The sequence below is a fragment of the Kwoniella botswanensis genome, chromosome 1 (genome assembly GCF_036426115.1).
Source record: "Kwoniella botswanensis chromosome 1, complete sequence".
Lineage (NCBI taxonomy): Eukaryota > Fungi > Basidiomycota > Tremellomycetes > Tremellales > Cryptococcaceae > Kwoniella > Kwoniella botswanensis.
In genome coordinates this window covers 3,227,057-3,243,290 of record NC_088599.1, presented here as the reverse complement: position 1 = coordinate 3,243,290, position 16,234 = coordinate 3,227,057, and the positions used below count along the sequence as shown (strand labels likewise).

Genomic DNA, 16,234 nt, shown 5'->3' with positions numbered 1-16,234 from the left:
GGGACTATGGTCTACAGTACTAGGGCTTGGGAAATGCGCGGCACTTACTTCATACCACTAACAACTGTGCAAACAGTCAGCATCAAGCCCTATTACACTTAGAAGAGGTAATTCCACTCACAAGCGGTAGATAAATTCGTTTGATCGATATACCTCATTATCAATCCCAGAGTCGAGAAGACTAACAAGGACAAATCCAGTCTGACGAGTAATCTTCGTTCTAACAAATCAGGTACTTCCATCAATCAGTCACCGAATCTGCTACACTCCCAACATTGATGCTATCTCACCAGCTGGGGGTTTGCCAAAAGAATCCCATAAATAGTAATACCATGGTTGTTTGCTACTTTGTACGAGACTATCGTCCCGGTCGCTTTTGCTGTTAAGTGACATCTTGCAACCACCGGATCCTTCTAACGTTTGACGACAGCTGAAGTCCTAGCTGTGAGTACTGTATCGATCAGCTTTTTTGGTAATTCAGTCAATTCAGAACCGGCCAATGCTCGAGAGAAACGATCCAACCGAGAGTCAACGAAGTGGGTCCGGAACGTCCTCAGTGTCCGCAAGTCCTATCTTTATACACACGTTGATCTGACAACTCGATATTTCATATTCTTCATTCACTTTCCCGACCTCTAGCGTGATTGGCAGGTCCTTGACGTTTAGTCCTGCCTGTATACATGTCGTGATTTGCCTGTCCACATTCCGTTCGGCACGAATTCCGTTCGATTCTGGGTGATTGCTCCTATATCCCGGAAAGGAGATACAGATCGATTAAAGCACGTCAGAATGGTCATAACATATGAAAGCCTGCTAGTGGATTCTCATGAGTTATATTTAGTCTACTGAGCTGTTTTCCCCTATCACCTGGCCTGCAAAGAGAGAGGTCTTGAAGAGGACTGTTTGACTGTTGACTGACCGATCGGTCTTGACCGACTGTAAGGTTACGAGATAGGATAAAAAGCAATCGCGTGATTGATCTTATCTGATCTGGCGACATCTTGCATCATCCATTAACTTGGTGAACCGCATGGGCTCAGGACATGCATAATTCTTGTGTTGAAGCAACGTGAAGGAGGTCAAGGTATTGCTGTATATAGATGGGCTCTGATTTGATCGTTTTGCATTCCCACTGTACATCAGAGTAGATTCTTAGCAATCTCCATCAAGATGAGTCCTACTGCAGTCCACGAAGTGCCGACTCCGACCATTCAGTCGTTGAAAGCACAAGCGCAGGGTGGAAAATTGGAGATACCGCCTTGGACCAAGCCGCCATTGACCAAGGAAAAGTGTAAGTCAGGCCTTCCATCAACGTCCCAATCATAGGGTGATGTGGCTGAGACCGATTGATGACAGTACCATGGGCCCAGTTGGAAACCATCGATCTCAATCTGCTGGACTCTCCCGACCCAGCCGTCCGAGAGAAGCTCATTCAAGCAGCGAAGAAAGCACTGACGGTCGATGGATTCTTGTTCGTCACCGGAACCGGAGTATCCAAAGAGATTCTTGAGAGAAATCTTGCCATAGCGCAATACGCTATCAACGGGATACCCTATGAAGAGAAATTACCTTATGCAGCTAAATTGGAGGAAGGGTCGTATAGGGGATATAAGTTGAGGGGTATTTGGAAGAGGGATGGCGGGGTTGCTGATAATATTGAGGTAAGTTAGAACGTTCTCTTCCTTCTGCAGCTTGAAGCTGATTGTATTCTGTCAGCACTACAACCTCGAATCTACCTCTTTTGAGAACCCACAGGATGCCCACCCATCCAAACTGCTCCCATTAATACCTGAAATCGAATCTTTCGCCCGACATACATATTTCTATGTAGTCTACCGTATACTGAAATTAGTATCTCTCGCTTTGGAATTACCTGAAGATTACTTGTGGGAATTACATGAACATAAGGGTACTTTGGGACATGCATGTCAGAGATTCATGGGTTATTTCCCTAGGGATGAAAAGGATGAGGAAGCCACTTCGGGGATTTGGTCAAAAGGTCATACTGATTGTACGTTTCTACCTTAACTCTCGGGAATTCCTTCTTCTAACGCAAAAGCTGAATTGTGAGCTGATAAAACCTCAGATAACAGTATCTCTCTACTCTATTCGCAGCCCATATCGGCTCTACAAATTTTGACACCTGAGAATGAGTGGAGATGGGTCAAACATGTCGAAGGAGCTGGTAAGTGCAGGTACTCTCAAGTCATTCTGGACTGGAGCTCACGGTGAAACGGATTGCAGTTGTGGTAAATACCGCCGACGCACTTGAATGTGGATAATCTCGTTTTCTTTTGATGCCAAACGCATACATTTGACTGACTTGCACTCTCACGGCAGTCCTTACCGGAGGTGTATTCAAAGCTACCCGACACCGTGTGATCCGTCCTCCACCCGATCAAGCAGATATCATCCGATACATCTTAATCCACTTCGCAAGGGTCAGAAGGGACCTCGAACTCAATCCTATATGGGAATCGCCATTGGTCAAATCTCACGGGAAGAATGCGTTCCAAGATAGGATAGATAATGGTGGGAAAGCACCAACTCAAGATGAATGGTTGAGAGAAAGGATTAGAAGAACGGGGCATGAGCTCTGTAAGTCACCCAGTAGTCCACATGAAGCAGCTAGATGGAGCTGACCAAAGATAATCAATGGGCGGACAGATGATGATAACAAGAAATCTAAGAATGGTAGGGTAGAAGAAGAAGTTTTAGGTAGAAAGGTTGAATATTACGTGTGAAAATCTTGATCGCAAGTTGTATTTCTTTATTAGTACATAAGACATGTATCGATGAGATTGGACATGACATAAAGATCGTTGCATGTTATGTTGGTCGTGATAGGATATTATTATCCATTGTCTCCATTGTTCATCGATTATTGAATTGTCGATTGTTTCATAGTAATGTGATTTGCTGTTTTCGGTTCGTCAAAATGCTTGTTTCGTCAATTTTCCATCACAACACGATTTTGCTGAGAGGTTGTTCTACATGTTGACATTGTCAGCTTTGCCTTCAAGACAGACAAGTTATGCTTACTCACACCGTTGATTTCTCTCTCAGAAGCGCCTGCGCAAAAGCATGAAGTCTTAATTGGTACATCTGCCACAGCCAAAGCAATTGCCAATTGTTTTTCCCAAATTACAGCTTCCTGATTCCTTCCTAACCTTTTCAAACATTGATGATATCCGTACAGTGCCCAAACGTTATTGGGATGTTGACATGCTCTGGGTAACGTCCCGCTGATACCCAGATCCTCCTCATAAACTACCGTAGCTTCTTCCACTCTGTCTTGTTCTAAAAGCAGAGCAGCTAGGGCGTGTCGAACGGGTTGCATCCATCCCCAGGGTTCCGCATAAACAATGTTATCATATCTTCTTACAGCTTCACGAAGATATTCGAAAGCTTTCTCGTAATTCCCCTTCCGATATTCGATCTCACCATCTAACATCGGATCTCCAACGGCTAAGACATCGTGACAAGTATTCGGGTAGATCATACGGGATCTGGGCACTTTTTGAACTGCTTGCCTGTATAGGATTTGCTCTTCTTCGGCTTCGTTGATTTTTCCAATAGAGGCGAGAGCTACTGTTCTTGCATAATGGATCGTAGCGATAAGAGTACAATAAACAATTTTATCTTGAGGAAATTTTAACGATAAAATTTCTTGCCATTCACCAAACCTGACTAGGATATGGGGTCTGACGGTTAAGAAGTATTCCAACCAATCTGCCATGGGTGGCGATTCGACTTTTAGAACGTCGTATGATAGGGAATCTTCCATTCCATCTACAGCTTTTATAGCTTGGGAATATTGACCGCAGTGCATCGAAGCATAGATGATCGTATGATAATCGTGTACTCGATAAAAAGTGTATAGTCCTAAATCACCAGATTCCTTCCTATATTTCTCATCCGCTACTACTGCATCCCAATTTGACGCGATGGCTCTTCGGTAGTCCCCTACGAGAACGTCGATATGTGATGGCATATGGGTGAGATGTCCACCTTCAGGCGAGAGTTTACGAAGTCTATCTCCGGGTACTAGACCTAGTTCAGGGGTGGGTGACATCTCAATATAGTGAATATAAAGGTGTAAGATACCGGTATGGTTGTAACCCGCAGGAGTCGTCAGGGCTTTGTTGAGAATAGCTTGAACTTCGAGGGTACGAGAATTACTTGCGGGTGTACCAGTTGAGATATCCCATAGGGCCCACGGAGTGAGGTTCATAAGTGAGTCTGCGGTCAGAGCAGCAATGTCGATATCGTTTGGAAAGCGATTATACAATTGGACCATGGTATTGGCGTAATTGATATTCCACTCATTATGTGTTCTACTATCCCTATCAACGGGGAACCTCGTGCTAATAGCTTCCAGTAATGCCCTCTCGACTTCTGTACCATGTTCAAGCTTCAGTCCTTCTTCGATTGCTGAATGGCATTTCTCCACTGTCCTCTTGATATCAGCTTCGTCGAAGACTTCCCACGGTTTGTTATAATTGGGTCCGAGAGAATATGCTAGACCCCAGTATGCTGCCGGGCAATACTTGTCGTGTAAGAGAGCTTGTTCGAAGCACCATGCAGCTGCTGCATGGTTGAAGCCGTATGCCCAGCGTAGTCCGCGGTCGAACCACTCTTGAGCGTCTGGGGAGGTGGTGGTGATGGGACGAGTGAGGGTGCCGAGGTCGTAGTAGGGGTTACTGGCTGGAATGGGAGTGAGGAAGTCGCTCATGGTGGATGGGGTAACTTATCGAGTGCGTCGCTCTGGTTGTGATTTGATATACAGGTTGAGCATGAAGATGTGGATAGCATGGTGATTGGTGCATGGGTACTCATAGGATGGGAAAGATGGATTGTCATGAAAGGGGGGATGCAGGGGAAGGCGAGTGATGATGTCGTGATTACGCACAACTTGACAGACAGCCGGATAGCCGAGGTCGAGAATTTCTAATCATCATTACGAATCATTTTGTAATCTCTCGGGAGCTGTTATAACTTATAACAACCTTCCATTAATGTACAACCAGGTCCAATTTGTATGGCGCATGGCACCAGTTGAAAGATATTTATGAACAAGCCATGCATGGAGTACATTCCGAAACGCACAAATCACTATATACGCCAGATCCCAGAAACTGGAGCCGACCAAGGCGGTGACCACACGATTTCCTCTCGATCTTGCAGGTCTCAAAACCCCTCCGGGGATGGCGGTGCGAAGGGAAGGAATGGTCGATGCCCTCAGAAGCTTGGCATCGCAAGCTCAGCTCTCTTCTCATCATCCATTATGGCCAGATAATCTACGAATGGGTCGTCCAACGTCTGAGGGTGATACTCTTCCTCATTTGTCCATGGTCGACGAATACCGTATGATTTGTCAGCTTGTTGGAATAAAGTTTTGCACACGGTGACGACAATCGCTAAGGTCATGGAAGGGAGAGGATCGTTTCCTGTACGACTAAGCCTGTCCTTGATCCATTCGTCCCTTGCCTTTCCTGTAAACATCGCTTCCGAGTCACGAGCATCGGTACATCCTTTAGATGAATCCTAAGTATCGATCAATTTCGCCTTGAAGGTATCGTCTGTCCAATCTCGAGTTTCTTCCAAGTACCGATTGATGATCCGAGCGCAGAAGTCCCCTACACTGTCCTTTGGAGTTGCTGGGATACCCTCTAGGGCTTTGATGGTGCCTTCGTAGAAACTATTGAAAGGTTTCTTGTCAGGATCTCCATCAGCAGAACTAACGCGCTCTGTCTCCTTGCTCTCTGACTCAGACGCCATTGTGAATAAGTTCAACCGTAATGATATGGTTGACAGAAGTAATCAAAATGACTTTATGAACAGGAAGAAAAAGCAACAGCAGCGTTCGCTCGGGTCATCGTTTATATGCCTTATCAAACACCTTATGATACTGGTGAATGACGTTGTCGGGAATGTCTGAATCAAAGAAGGAGGGGTGAATCCCCATATCTTGCTTCTTGTAAAGCATGACCGAGGTGAGTAGCATTCCAGCCTATGAGATCATCTACGATTGATCTTTGGGTCTTCCTTTCAAGAGTGGCATATGCTGATGAGGTATTGGCGATCCTTTGATAGGGCTCAATCATGCCTGTTGTGGAACTCCCAATATGTAACACAACATCTCCACGGTAGCAGCAAAGCTTCTCAGCGTCCTCATTCTCAAAAGCGGTTGTCGATTGACTCGCCATCTTTCTGTTGAGATTGGCTCTCACACTATCGCATTGTCCTATAGCTTATTCTGTTGCAGTGATATTTCTCCCGAGCAGCACGTCAATGAAAGTACATTGCCTCTTCTATTTTCCGTTCCATCCATTGCAGAATGAGCCCGACTTAGAGGTCTCCAGGAGGAATGTACCTTTGGTATGCCTCACAAGCGACTCGGCTCAGTGTCGCATCATCAAGACTGACGATGACTTCGGTAAAAGCTTCTTCAATATTCTTGGCAGATATTAACTTTCCTCGTCAACGACATTTTCTCCATCTTGGGGTGATGCTGTATTGATGTCTGCCTTCATAAGAGCATCTTTAGCAGCGGATATATGAGGAATAGGTAAAGGGATGGAAGATAGTACAGTGCCACGTTTTCTTGTTCGGTTGCCACACCCACCCCACCCACCTAGGTTTCAGGGTCCAAGCCAACGAGCTAAGATATCTCTCACATCACCGCACACCTTGTCCACCCTATCTACGCGTCGGAATTTTCATCCTCACTCGATCCCAGACACAAGCAACAGTGAAGCGCATCATTCACAATCAGAATATGAGGGCTCGACAGTTGAGTCGGACACAGTGAGTGAAACGTACGCTCCGCAGCGCAAAAGGCCAAAGAGTCAGTTCTACGAAGCAAGACTTACCTCTTCCCATAGATAACTTCATCTGCGTCAATCATTCATCATACCAACAATACTCGATACAGTATAATCCACACATATCAGACACGAGACTACACTCCGTCCTCACTAGCTAGATACACCCTCAACCAGGTGTCCTACGACATCCCCTTCTCCTTCGGAGCAATCTATGAGGAATGCTTCGTACAAGATCCAATCCCAATCCTCAACAACCAGAAACACCCCATTCCAAGTCCCTCGAACCGGACACACCAATGTCGCATTACACCTCTCGTATTCATTCAGAGGACGATCCCGTCCATCCTTCCAACCTCAACTCCGATTCAGAATACTTGGGAGGTGGGAGTGGTGAAGGATCCGGTACGGGTACACCTGCTGCTCATGCTGGCAGCGCTTCATTGGAAGGTGTGAATTCCAGCTCGACCGGTACAGAATTTAACTCTACTACAAATCAACAGAGACGTATGTCTGCCGGTTCTGGTGGGAAAGGTAGTGGGATATCGGAGAAACCAGGCGGTGGGATACAAAGTAGAAGAAGTAAGAATGGTCTAACATTAAATCTAAGTTCGTTGATGGGTAAAAGATCAAAAGGAAATAAATTTGGTTTATCACAGAAAGGTTGGATGGCCGTTACTGGATTTGTTGGGTTCATATTACTCTTAAAATTACTATTCTGTAAGTCGTCTATCCATCTTACTCTCTACCTCCTAGTCATCGTGAAAATGACTGATCACTCATTATATCTTTTCATTATCCTTTTTCGTCTTCCTACAGCCGGATCATCAGAAGATCCTCATCATCACGTCATTGATCAATCTCATCTCGTACCTCGGGATTACCTGAACAACTCCCTTATTGATCCTGCCCCATTCGAATTCTGTCCCGTGTTTGGTCCAGGAGATGCGATAGCAGCGAGAAGAGGTCAGCTGGAGTTGTTGAAATCTAGGTTACATACAGGTACCAATGCCAGAGTACAGAGGGTATTGCAAAAAGCTATGAGTGGAAGTAGTATTACTTTGAGTGTTTTAGGTGGATCAGGTGAGTCATCCATATCTCGCATTTAGCTCATCTACATCCATCCCCTTGAAGAAAATAATGCCTTATTTTGACATGATCCCCAATTCACCTTGCCGTGTGATCTTTGGCTAACCCAAGCTTGATTGATCGTAGTATCCGCATGTACAGGAGCAGGTGACGATCCCGTCAACGAAAAATGTTATCCTCATAAATTCTTTGATTGGTGGAATACCGTTTTCCCTCACCCCGCAAACGAATTGACCAACGGAGCTACCAAGAAGACGGATTCAGCTTATTACGCTTATTGCAACTCGCACCATTTACCTGACAAGACCGATTTGGTCATTCTGGAATTTGATGCTGCTGATCCAAAGTGAGTGCAATTATTCCATTTATAGGAAGAATAAGAATTGTACTTCTTCCATGAACATTTTTCTTGACTGATTCACTTTATCCTACAGCGATCCAGAATGGCTTCAACATTTCGAGCTTCTCGTCCGATCCATCCTTGTCCGACCAGAAATGCCAGCTGTCATCATCCTCGGACACTTCAGTCCACAAGTCCAGGCTCAGAACGGGTTCGCTGGACCTGAATTGCTTCACAATGTCGTTGCTCAATTCTACGATGTCCCGCATATCAGGTTCGTCCGCTTTCGATAAGTCCCAAGCTTCTACCTTTAAGCTGATAAAGTATTGTTTGTTTCGTAGTGCCAAAGGAGTGTTATATGAGCAATACCTCGAAATGCCTGAACAAGCCCGATCGACCTTCTATGCTGATCCGAACCACGCCAATCATAACGGGCACGATCTCATCGCGGACGTATTGATCTCCTACATCATGTCTCAGATCTGTTCCGGTTGGTCAGCTATCAACGGACATGCCTTTGACGTACCCAACTTGGGTACTGAGGGAGACAACTCAGCTAGTGGACCCTCGCTACTGGGTGGAGTAGGACTGAGAAAAGGTATGCCAGGTCAAGATCCCGGAGATGGAGATTCAGCTGGATCTTCCCTGGCTGAACGATACCAAGGTCTGAGAGTACCTCAAATGAGGTTGAACGATCGACCACATGACGTTCAGCAATTCAGAGAGATCGAACCTTTCTGTGTGGCCGCCAGTGATCTGATCAACCCTTTACCTCCAAGTTTGTTCTATGGTAGTGGTTGGCATACTTACCATCCACCAAAAGGTGCGGTATATGAGGATAGACATTATTGGTGAGTCTCGCATTGAGGACATAACAGAAACCTATCTCTTGCTACCCATGTGTTTCAGTTTCAGTACTGATGATTTGACTTTCGTTACTAGGTACGCTGAGCAACCCACCGCACGACTTAGAGTACCACTCAAACTCGGTGCAGGAGACGTGGGAATCTACTTCCTTCAATCTCCACCTGATAAACCCCTGGGTACAGTCAAATGTTGGGTGGATGATAATGTTGGAGGAGCGAAGGAATTGGCAGGCACAGCCGAAGTAGAGGATGTGATTGCTACGTACGTCAGCTCACCCATTCAGAATATACACATTTTTCAACGGATTAGAACTAACATGCAATTGCAATTGATATACAGCCTGGTAATGATCGATAGAGGTGTATCGAGAGGTTCGCATTTCGTAAGTCACCAAATCTCTCTACCTCTGAACACTTTATGCTGATATATGTATGTCACGACTCACAGGTCGAATGCCAACTTCAAGGTGAAGCTGGGGGTACTTCACCACCATTCAAGATATTGGGAATGTGAGTGTGATCGCTTCTCCATTGTGCGTTGCAATGGATATCTGCTGATCAGGTCATTCTCCAATGTAGCTTCTCAACGTAAAAAGGTGTGTTTCTATCAACAACGATATATCTGTGCAATTGGGATTCATCGAGATAAGATTTGGGATAGAGTGGGACGTGGTTTCATCGATAGGGTATCAGGTATCAGGTACCAAGTACTATATTTCCCTTCTTGCTTAGCCTCTTGGGCGTATCACCATGTCATAAGGAGAGCCTGAATGATATGTACATAGTATCATAGTATATAACATCTTTAAATGCAAGAGATAGAAATCCTGGTTTCCCCACATTTCTTCTCTGCCATTGCCGCAAGAATGGGTGCAACGTGGCGGTGTTGTTCGGCGATATAACCGATCACTGGAACCCATACAGGGAGTTCCGTCATTTTGGTACACACCGCAGACACACTGCTACTGAATTATTGAAGATTATAGATTATTTTGGGCTATATCTGCATAAGTACCATTGTAATACCATAACAACACACAAGAAGCACGAATCAACATGTTGAACGGATACAGATTAGCTAGATCAGCTGTACGAGTGAGTAAACGCTTCTGCCTTGGCGAATGACGGAGAAGAGGAAGTGCAGGATTCGGCAATACCGAATGTCTGTTGTGAAGATTGTCACGTTGAAGGACAGTCTCAACCTCATAAAGGCAGATGTCTGCAAGAGAGATCACTGGTGGTGGATGAGAAACAGATGAGGGATAAGACATAGCTGATGGTATACACTCATCTAGCCTCTCAAGGGAGTTTCAGCTCAACAAAAGAGGAATTTATCAATTCACGAATATCAATCTGTTCAATTACTCAACTCTGTGAGTTTCCCTCTCTTTTTCATCTCAGAATCAACGGGTCAGACAGACAGACACACGTACTGATTCTATTTGATGGACAGTACGGTATCCCCACCCCTAAAGCCCTTCCTGCTTTTTCCGCTGAAGAAGCTGAACAAGTAGCTAAATCATTTGGTATGTCGCTTCATCTCCCCGTACCGCTTGGAATCCCTAAACTGACAGACCAATGTCCTCTTCGTTTTCATTTTGTTGGCGTTAATCCTGACGCACAGGCAAAGATGAATTGGTCATCAAAGCTCAGGTGTTAGCTGGTGGAAGAGGTAAAGGTCATTTCGATTCGGGTTTCCAAGGTGGTGTGCAAATGGTTGATTCGTGAGTTGTGGTTCCTTCCGAGATCTAAATGGAATTGTAGCGAAGGGAGGGGCGAACTGGTCGATCGTATCCGATCCGTCCAGAAAGGCCAATGAAAGGGGATTTCATCAAATCATTGAATATAGCAGAAGCTGACTGATCATTACTATATAGCCCCGCTCAAGCTAAGGACTACGCCTCCAAGATGTTAGGTCACAAGCTCATTACCAAGCAGACCGGAGCCGCAGGACGAATCTGTAATGCCGTCATGCTCGCTGAGCGAATGCCACCTCAAAAGGAGTACTACGCTGCGGTATTGAACGACCGAGCGAGAGGTGCACCAGTCTTAGTCACTTCTTCTCAAGGAGGTATGAACATTGAAGATGTAGCTCACGACACTCCCGAAGCTATCATCACCACCACTTTGGATTTCGATAATGGTATTTCCCAAGAGAAGGCTTTAGACTTGGCCAAACAGCTAGGATTCAAGGATTCGGCTCAAAAGAACGCTGCTGAAACTTTCCAAAATCTCTACAAGATCTTCAAGGAGAAGGACGCTACGCAGATTGAAATTAACCCGTTGGCTGAATTGTCAGATGGTCAGGTTTTATGGTGAGTCATGTTACTGAGTTGCGCATTCACGTCTGATTTATGACCAATCCGTATGAAAATGTCCGTTTCGCTTACACACCCCTTGCAATAGTATGGATGCCAAATTCGGTTTCGATGACAATGCCGATTTCAGACAAAAGGATGTGTTCAAACTCAGAGATACTACTCAAGAGGATGCTCAAGAAGTCGAGGCTGCCGAGGTGGGTTGCGGCATCAATCAGCTTTTCTACATTGGCCTCGCTCAAAAACCAACAAGCTGATCCGTTGTGTTTCTGTTGTACATAGTACGGACTCAACTTCATCAAGCTCGACGGTGATATCGGATGTCTCGTCAATGGTGCTGGTCTTGCCATGGCTACGATGGACGTATTGAACCTCCACGGTGGATCTCCCGCTAATTTCGTGAGCAACAGCTTAAGATCTATCACGGAGTGTAACAGAGTCATCTGACGCATACTGTTCATCCGTCAATGATTAGCTTGACGTCGGTGGTGGTGCTACTGCTGATGCAGTCAAGAAAGCTTTCGAGCTCTTGTTGACTTCGAAGAATGTCAAATCGATCTTCGTTAACATTTGTGAGTCTCAACACATATCATACCTTGCAACCACTCGTATCATATTGTAGCTAATCAGGACTCCCTTCTCTCGTTTAGTCGGTGGTATTATGAGATGTGATGTCATCGCCGAAGGTATCATCAAAGCTACCAAGGAACTTGAATTGAGCATCCCCCTTGTTGTCAGATTACAAGGTACGAAAGAAGCTGAGGCTAAGAAGTGAGTTTTGTTTGCATTCATCCTTACTCACTTTATTAGTAGAGCATGACTGATTTTACCTTCTGCCGTTTGTTTAGGATGATCAACGAATCAGGATTAAAGATCTTCCCATTCGGTAAGTATATATACTCCTTTTTCACCTTCGTCTAGCGTAACGTTGCTAATGATGATGCGTTTGCTCATTATAGACGGTCTCGACGAAGCTGCTGCCAAAGCTGTCGAAGCTGCTAAATCAGGTATCTAAACTGGATTTCAAATTATATATAGATACCCATCAAAACACAGATACAAATCCCTCATAACGTGTGAAGTGAAGCATATATACCAGAGGATGGACTGATCTGAATCCATTAGTTAATAGTTATATTTTTATCACAATGTATCTTTGTTTCGGATGTTACAGGTTATGGTATTGGGACGAGGGTCAACAATTTATGCAAGCAGGTCTGAGTGCCATTGATCCAAGCTCAGTAACGGACGAATTATTTAGGATGATTCTGATGTACATATATGTATGTCTGGTAAGATGACTCGCTGGTGTCTCATCATCTCCTACAACAACAATAAAACAATCGTACAAAAGTATGATACAAAGGTGAATGGCAACAGTCATACAACCATATTTCTGACACCGAGAGATCGTCTACTTCCGCTTCCCATGCTCACTCCCCGTCTAAAGCAATCTGAACATCTTTCAACCTCCCTCTCACACTCTTCTTACTATCTCCTGCTAGGTCCCTCAGGGTGTACAATATCTTACGTATACGGGGATTCAGTTTATTGATGGAAGATAGGTTGGTATCGTCTTGGAGATGCTCCATGAAAGTAGAATAAGTTCGTAGGTCTCTAGCAAACGTATGTGTCTGTTCCATTTCAATCCAACCAAGAGTTCATCAGCATATAACAGAATCTGGTGGTGCGATGTATGATGTGTTCACTCACAGGTAATGGTTGTCCTGCATTTACCAAACTCCATGCACTCATAATAACCAGATCTAACGTAGCATTCGCAATGTACTCTTCCACATCGCCGATCCCACCTTTCACTCCTCTCAATTCCTTTGTGCAGAATTTACGTATGATGTTCTCAGCCTCTTTCACAGGCTTGACATTCTTGCCCGCTACTGCGCTGGCCGATGTTGATGAGCGGAGTAAGAGGGATATCTCGTGTATGGATTTGTAAAGGAAGGAATCGCCTTCTGACATTATAAGGACTTGGAGGTAAGATGATAGTAACATGGGGGAATGGCCGGGAGGAAGGTGGAGAAGGGTATGGTCGATCGCCAGTTTCAACTGAGTACAAATTGAATATTAGCATCCTTTTCAGGTGATTGTACTGAACGGTCAGACCATATAAAATTCACGTTGGCACCTGAACGAGAAATGGGGAACGCCATCAATGGTCAGTTTCTACTGTGTATAATCCTGGCGTAGCCTAGTTCTCCCGAGCCACTCACGAAGAGCTTTTAACGTCCTCAGAGTCTCCTTCTTCTCGAAATCTTCTGGATCGAGGTGGTTCACATACCTATGCATAACATGCAAATCAGCTGAACAATCGTTCACAAGCTACCTCAAAGCATGACCAGTTGAATAGTACATAACTGATCATCCCAAGGTGATATAAACTCGTCATGACGATATGATTTGATTCCCAAACACAAAGGCCCCACTCACCTAGAAAGAGCTCCCACCAACAGAATCACCACATCTCTCCATCTCTCTCCTAATCTCGTAGCATACAATATCGGAAACTCATTACCATTCTTCTGCAGCAGGAGATTAAAATCATGATCCCTGATCCTCATGATAAAATCGATATTATGGTCGTCTATAGCTTTATACAACTCATACGCTTGAGGTGGGTGAGTGAACCCTTTCGAATGACCCCATGAATCTCCTCTTCCCCTCCCATCGGTTCTACCTTTGAGATTATCTTGTTGAATAGATGACCAAGTACCTTGCTCTTCCTTGACTTTGAGTCTTTCAGCACTAAATAGCTGTTCCTGCAATGCCTCTTGTAATTGTCTTTCTTTCTTAACTTGCCTTATCTGCTTGTCTAGCTCTAGCTCAGATGCATAGACCGATTCCTTGTTCAGTGATGAGGTAGGTGGGAGGGGATGAAGGAGGATAGGTGAAGATTGGATCTTTGGTGAGCGAAGATTGAGATTCGAAATGGTGCGCTGTCTTCCTGGAGAAGGTGGCGGGGGTGGGATGGTAGGTGAGCTAGCAGAGTAATTGGTGCTACTTCTGATCGCTGTCATGGCTATGCCCGCTCAAGTGTATGTCTATGAGATGGCATGCAACATCTCCAAGGAGTAGAGAGATGCGATGGGCTAGCTCTTGTTCTTCATCTCTCTTTTCCTTTCAAGCTGTGTATGTATGTACATATGTGGAGACCCCACAAACAGCATCCTTTACAATCCTTCGAGGGAAAAAGAGTTTGTGTTCAAAAGTGCGATCGTGACTAACTAGACACAAACAATCAGATAGACTAGATAAAAGTATCTTCTAGACATTGACCGAATGGAGTCTTCCTTCCTCCTGAACTCCCATTACGACAGCCATTATTCAGTCCCGTACCAGCACAATGGTAAACATCACAGATATAACACCACCTCGTTCTCGTTCAGCCTCGGTATCAACGACAAGCTCGGACGTGGCTTTACCGTCTTTCGAATCGCTCGCGCCGCCTCGTCCACCCACGACCAAAGCGGAAGAGGAGACTCGAGTGGTAGTTGAAGGTCTGGGAAGTGATGTGAGGTTGAAAGTCAATGCTGGGCCGGGATGTGGTGGGATTGCATGGCCTGCGGGTGAGGTGAGTGTCTAATTAACAAGTGCACAGAGTCCTATCTCTCGCATAAATTACAATAGCGGGACCACTAGTAATAGGAACGATAATATACTGATATGATTTTTCTTGACATGAATTGATGGGTTCAGGTCCTCTCGAGGTACATAGCCTACAGACATGGTATAGATCCCTCTCATCTACGGAATAAGAAGATACTCGAGCTAGGTTCTGGTACGGGACTGGTAGGGATCGTGGCTGGGATGTTAGAACCTTCGAGTGAAGTATGGGTGACAGATCAATCGTGAGCATTTTGAACAGTCCATCCACAACAGTCCATCCATCATCAACGTCCACGAGTCGTGACATAATTACAATCCACATTACCACTGTTTGTTGCTCAGGTCAACGCTGATCTCACAATTCTTATCTGTAGCATGCTGTTAGATCTCATGGAAGTTAACGCGGAGCTAAACATCCCAGCAAGTCACACGAAACGCAACGTTCATACCGCAGAGCTGAATTGGGGAGAAGAGTTACCCGATTCGATATCGATAAAGGATCTGGATATGATCTTGGCTGCTGACTGTGTATATTTCGAGGTAAGTGGCATTTCAAGACTCCCCCACCTCATGTCACCTCGTATGGCACCAGGGTCCACATCGACCAACCCGTTTTCTCGGTTAAGTTATACGAGTCAAGGGTAATACGCTGATTTATCAATGACGCCCTGTTCAAAGCCCGCTTTCCCGCTCTTGATTAAAACGCTCTGCGACCTCGCACCAATAGATAAAGATATTGAGATCTTATTTTGCTGGAAAAAGAGGCGGAAGGTAAGTTTCTTAGTCTAAGCTACTACATACCTTCTTGTGTTCACGCTGAAATGAGGACTGCTTTCATATTATAGGCAGACAAAAGGTTTTTCGCGATGCTGAAGAAACATTTTCACCAGTTCACTGTCGAGGACGATAAGCCAGGTTCGAAGGAGGTGTATGGGAGGGAAGGTGTGAGTCTGATAAGGCTAGTGAGGAGGAAATGAATACGCTCGACGACAATGATGCCAAGGTAGAGCAATATGTTGTAAGATAGAGATAATAGATTGTATAGATCTTAGTCGATCACCGAAAATACATAAGGCTCATCGTGAGAAGGACGAAGGGCTTGTGATGAACTTTCCTTTGGCATGTACATAATGTACTGTTTACTCACTCAATTCTACTAATCCAGTATACCCA

At 44.9% G+C, this 16,234-nt stretch overlaps 8 protein-coding genes across 8 annotated transcripts; 4 read left to right on the top strand and 4 right to left on the bottom strand.

Annotated features, from left to right (window-relative positions):
- Window positions 1-44: 44 nt before the first annotated feature.
- Window positions 45-393, bottom strand: L199_001251 (uncharacterized protein; the record flags this gene model as incomplete). Its single annotated transcript, XM_064887006.1, has 3 exons — window positions 45-64; window positions 122-220; window positions 291-393. 3 exons carry the CDS (start codon window positions 391-393, stop codon window positions 45-47), a joined length of 222 nt encoding a protein of 73 aa, XP_064743078.1.
- Window positions 394-1,170: 777 nt separating this feature from the next.
- L199_001250 (uncharacterized protein) lies at window positions 1,171-2,744 on the top strand (the record flags this gene model as incomplete). The annotated part of the gene is made up of 7 exons (XM_064887005.1): window positions 1,171-1,291; window positions 1,357-1,661; window positions 1,717-2,011; window positions 2,087-2,185; window positions 2,245-2,274; window positions 2,341-2,598; window positions 2,668-2,744. 7 exons carry the CDS (start codon window positions 1,171-1,173, stop codon window positions 2,742-2,744), a joined length of 1,185 nt encoding a protein of 394 aa, XP_064743077.1.
- A 189-nt stretch (window positions 2,745-2,933) lies between these two features.
- On the bottom strand, window positions 2,934-4,735 carry L199_001249 (uncharacterized protein; the record flags this gene model as incomplete). Its single annotated transcript, XM_064887004.1, has 2 exons — window positions 2,934-2,990; window positions 3,047-4,735. The coding sequence occupies 2 exons, from the start codon at window positions 4,733-4,735 to the stop codon at window positions 2,934-2,936; spliced, it is 1,746 nt and encodes a 581-aa protein (XP_064743076.1).
- Window positions 4,736-5,547: 812 nt separating this feature from the next.
- L199_001248 (uncharacterized protein) lies at window positions 5,548-5,781 on the bottom strand (the record flags this gene model as incomplete). The annotated part of the gene is made up of 1 exon (XM_064887003.1): window positions 5,548-5,781. One exon carries the CDS (start codon window positions 5,779-5,781, stop codon window positions 5,548-5,550), a length of 234 nt encoding a protein of 77 aa, XP_064743075.1.
- A 1,267-nt stretch (window positions 5,782-7,048) lies between these two features.
- L199_001247 (uncharacterized protein) lies at window positions 7,049-9,636 on the top strand (the record flags this gene model as incomplete). The annotated part of the gene is made up of 8 exons (XM_064887002.1): window positions 7,049-7,547; window positions 7,647-7,910; window positions 8,043-8,262; window positions 8,351-8,530; window positions 8,598-9,107; window positions 9,199-9,384; window positions 9,463-9,505; window positions 9,571-9,636. 8 exons carry the CDS (start codon window positions 7,049-7,051, stop codon window positions 9,634-9,636), a joined length of 1,968 nt encoding a protein of 655 aa, XP_064743074.1.
- A 542-nt stretch (window positions 9,637-10,178) lies between these two features.
- Window positions 10,179-12,455, top strand: L199_001246 (uncharacterized protein; the record flags this gene model as incomplete). Its single annotated transcript, XM_064887001.1, has 11 exons — window positions 10,179-10,217; window positions 10,418-10,495; window positions 10,576-10,648; window positions 10,747-10,846; window positions 11,000-11,437; window positions 11,529-11,637; window positions 11,723-11,839; window positions 11,916-12,012; window positions 12,091-12,211; window positions 12,289-12,326; window positions 12,400-12,455. 11 exons carry the CDS (start codon window positions 10,179-10,181, stop codon window positions 12,453-12,455), a joined length of 1,266 nt encoding a protein of 421 aa, XP_064743073.1.
- Window positions 12,456-12,873: 418 nt separating this feature from the next.
- Window positions 12,874-14,472, bottom strand: L199_001245 (uncharacterized protein; the record flags this gene model as incomplete). The annotated part of the gene is made up of 5 exons (XM_064887000.1): window positions 12,874-13,074; window positions 13,154-13,504; window positions 13,576-13,583; window positions 13,669-13,736; window positions 13,886-14,472. The coding sequence occupies 5 exons, from the start codon at window positions 14,470-14,472 to the stop codon at window positions 12,874-12,876; spliced, it is 1,215 nt and encodes a 404-aa protein (XP_064743072.1).
- Window positions 14,473-14,798: 326 nt separating this feature from the next.
- L199_001244 (uncharacterized protein) lies at window positions 14,799-16,038 on the top strand (the record flags this gene model as incomplete). Its single annotated transcript, XM_064886999.1, has 5 exons — window positions 14,799-15,026; window positions 15,152-15,303; window positions 15,436-15,601; window positions 15,740-15,832; window positions 15,907-16,038. The coding sequence occupies 5 exons, from the start codon at window positions 14,799-14,801 to the stop codon at window positions 16,036-16,038; spliced, it is 771 nt and encodes a 256-aa protein (XP_064743071.1).
- Between the last annotated feature and the right edge of the window lie 196 nt (window positions 16,039-16,234).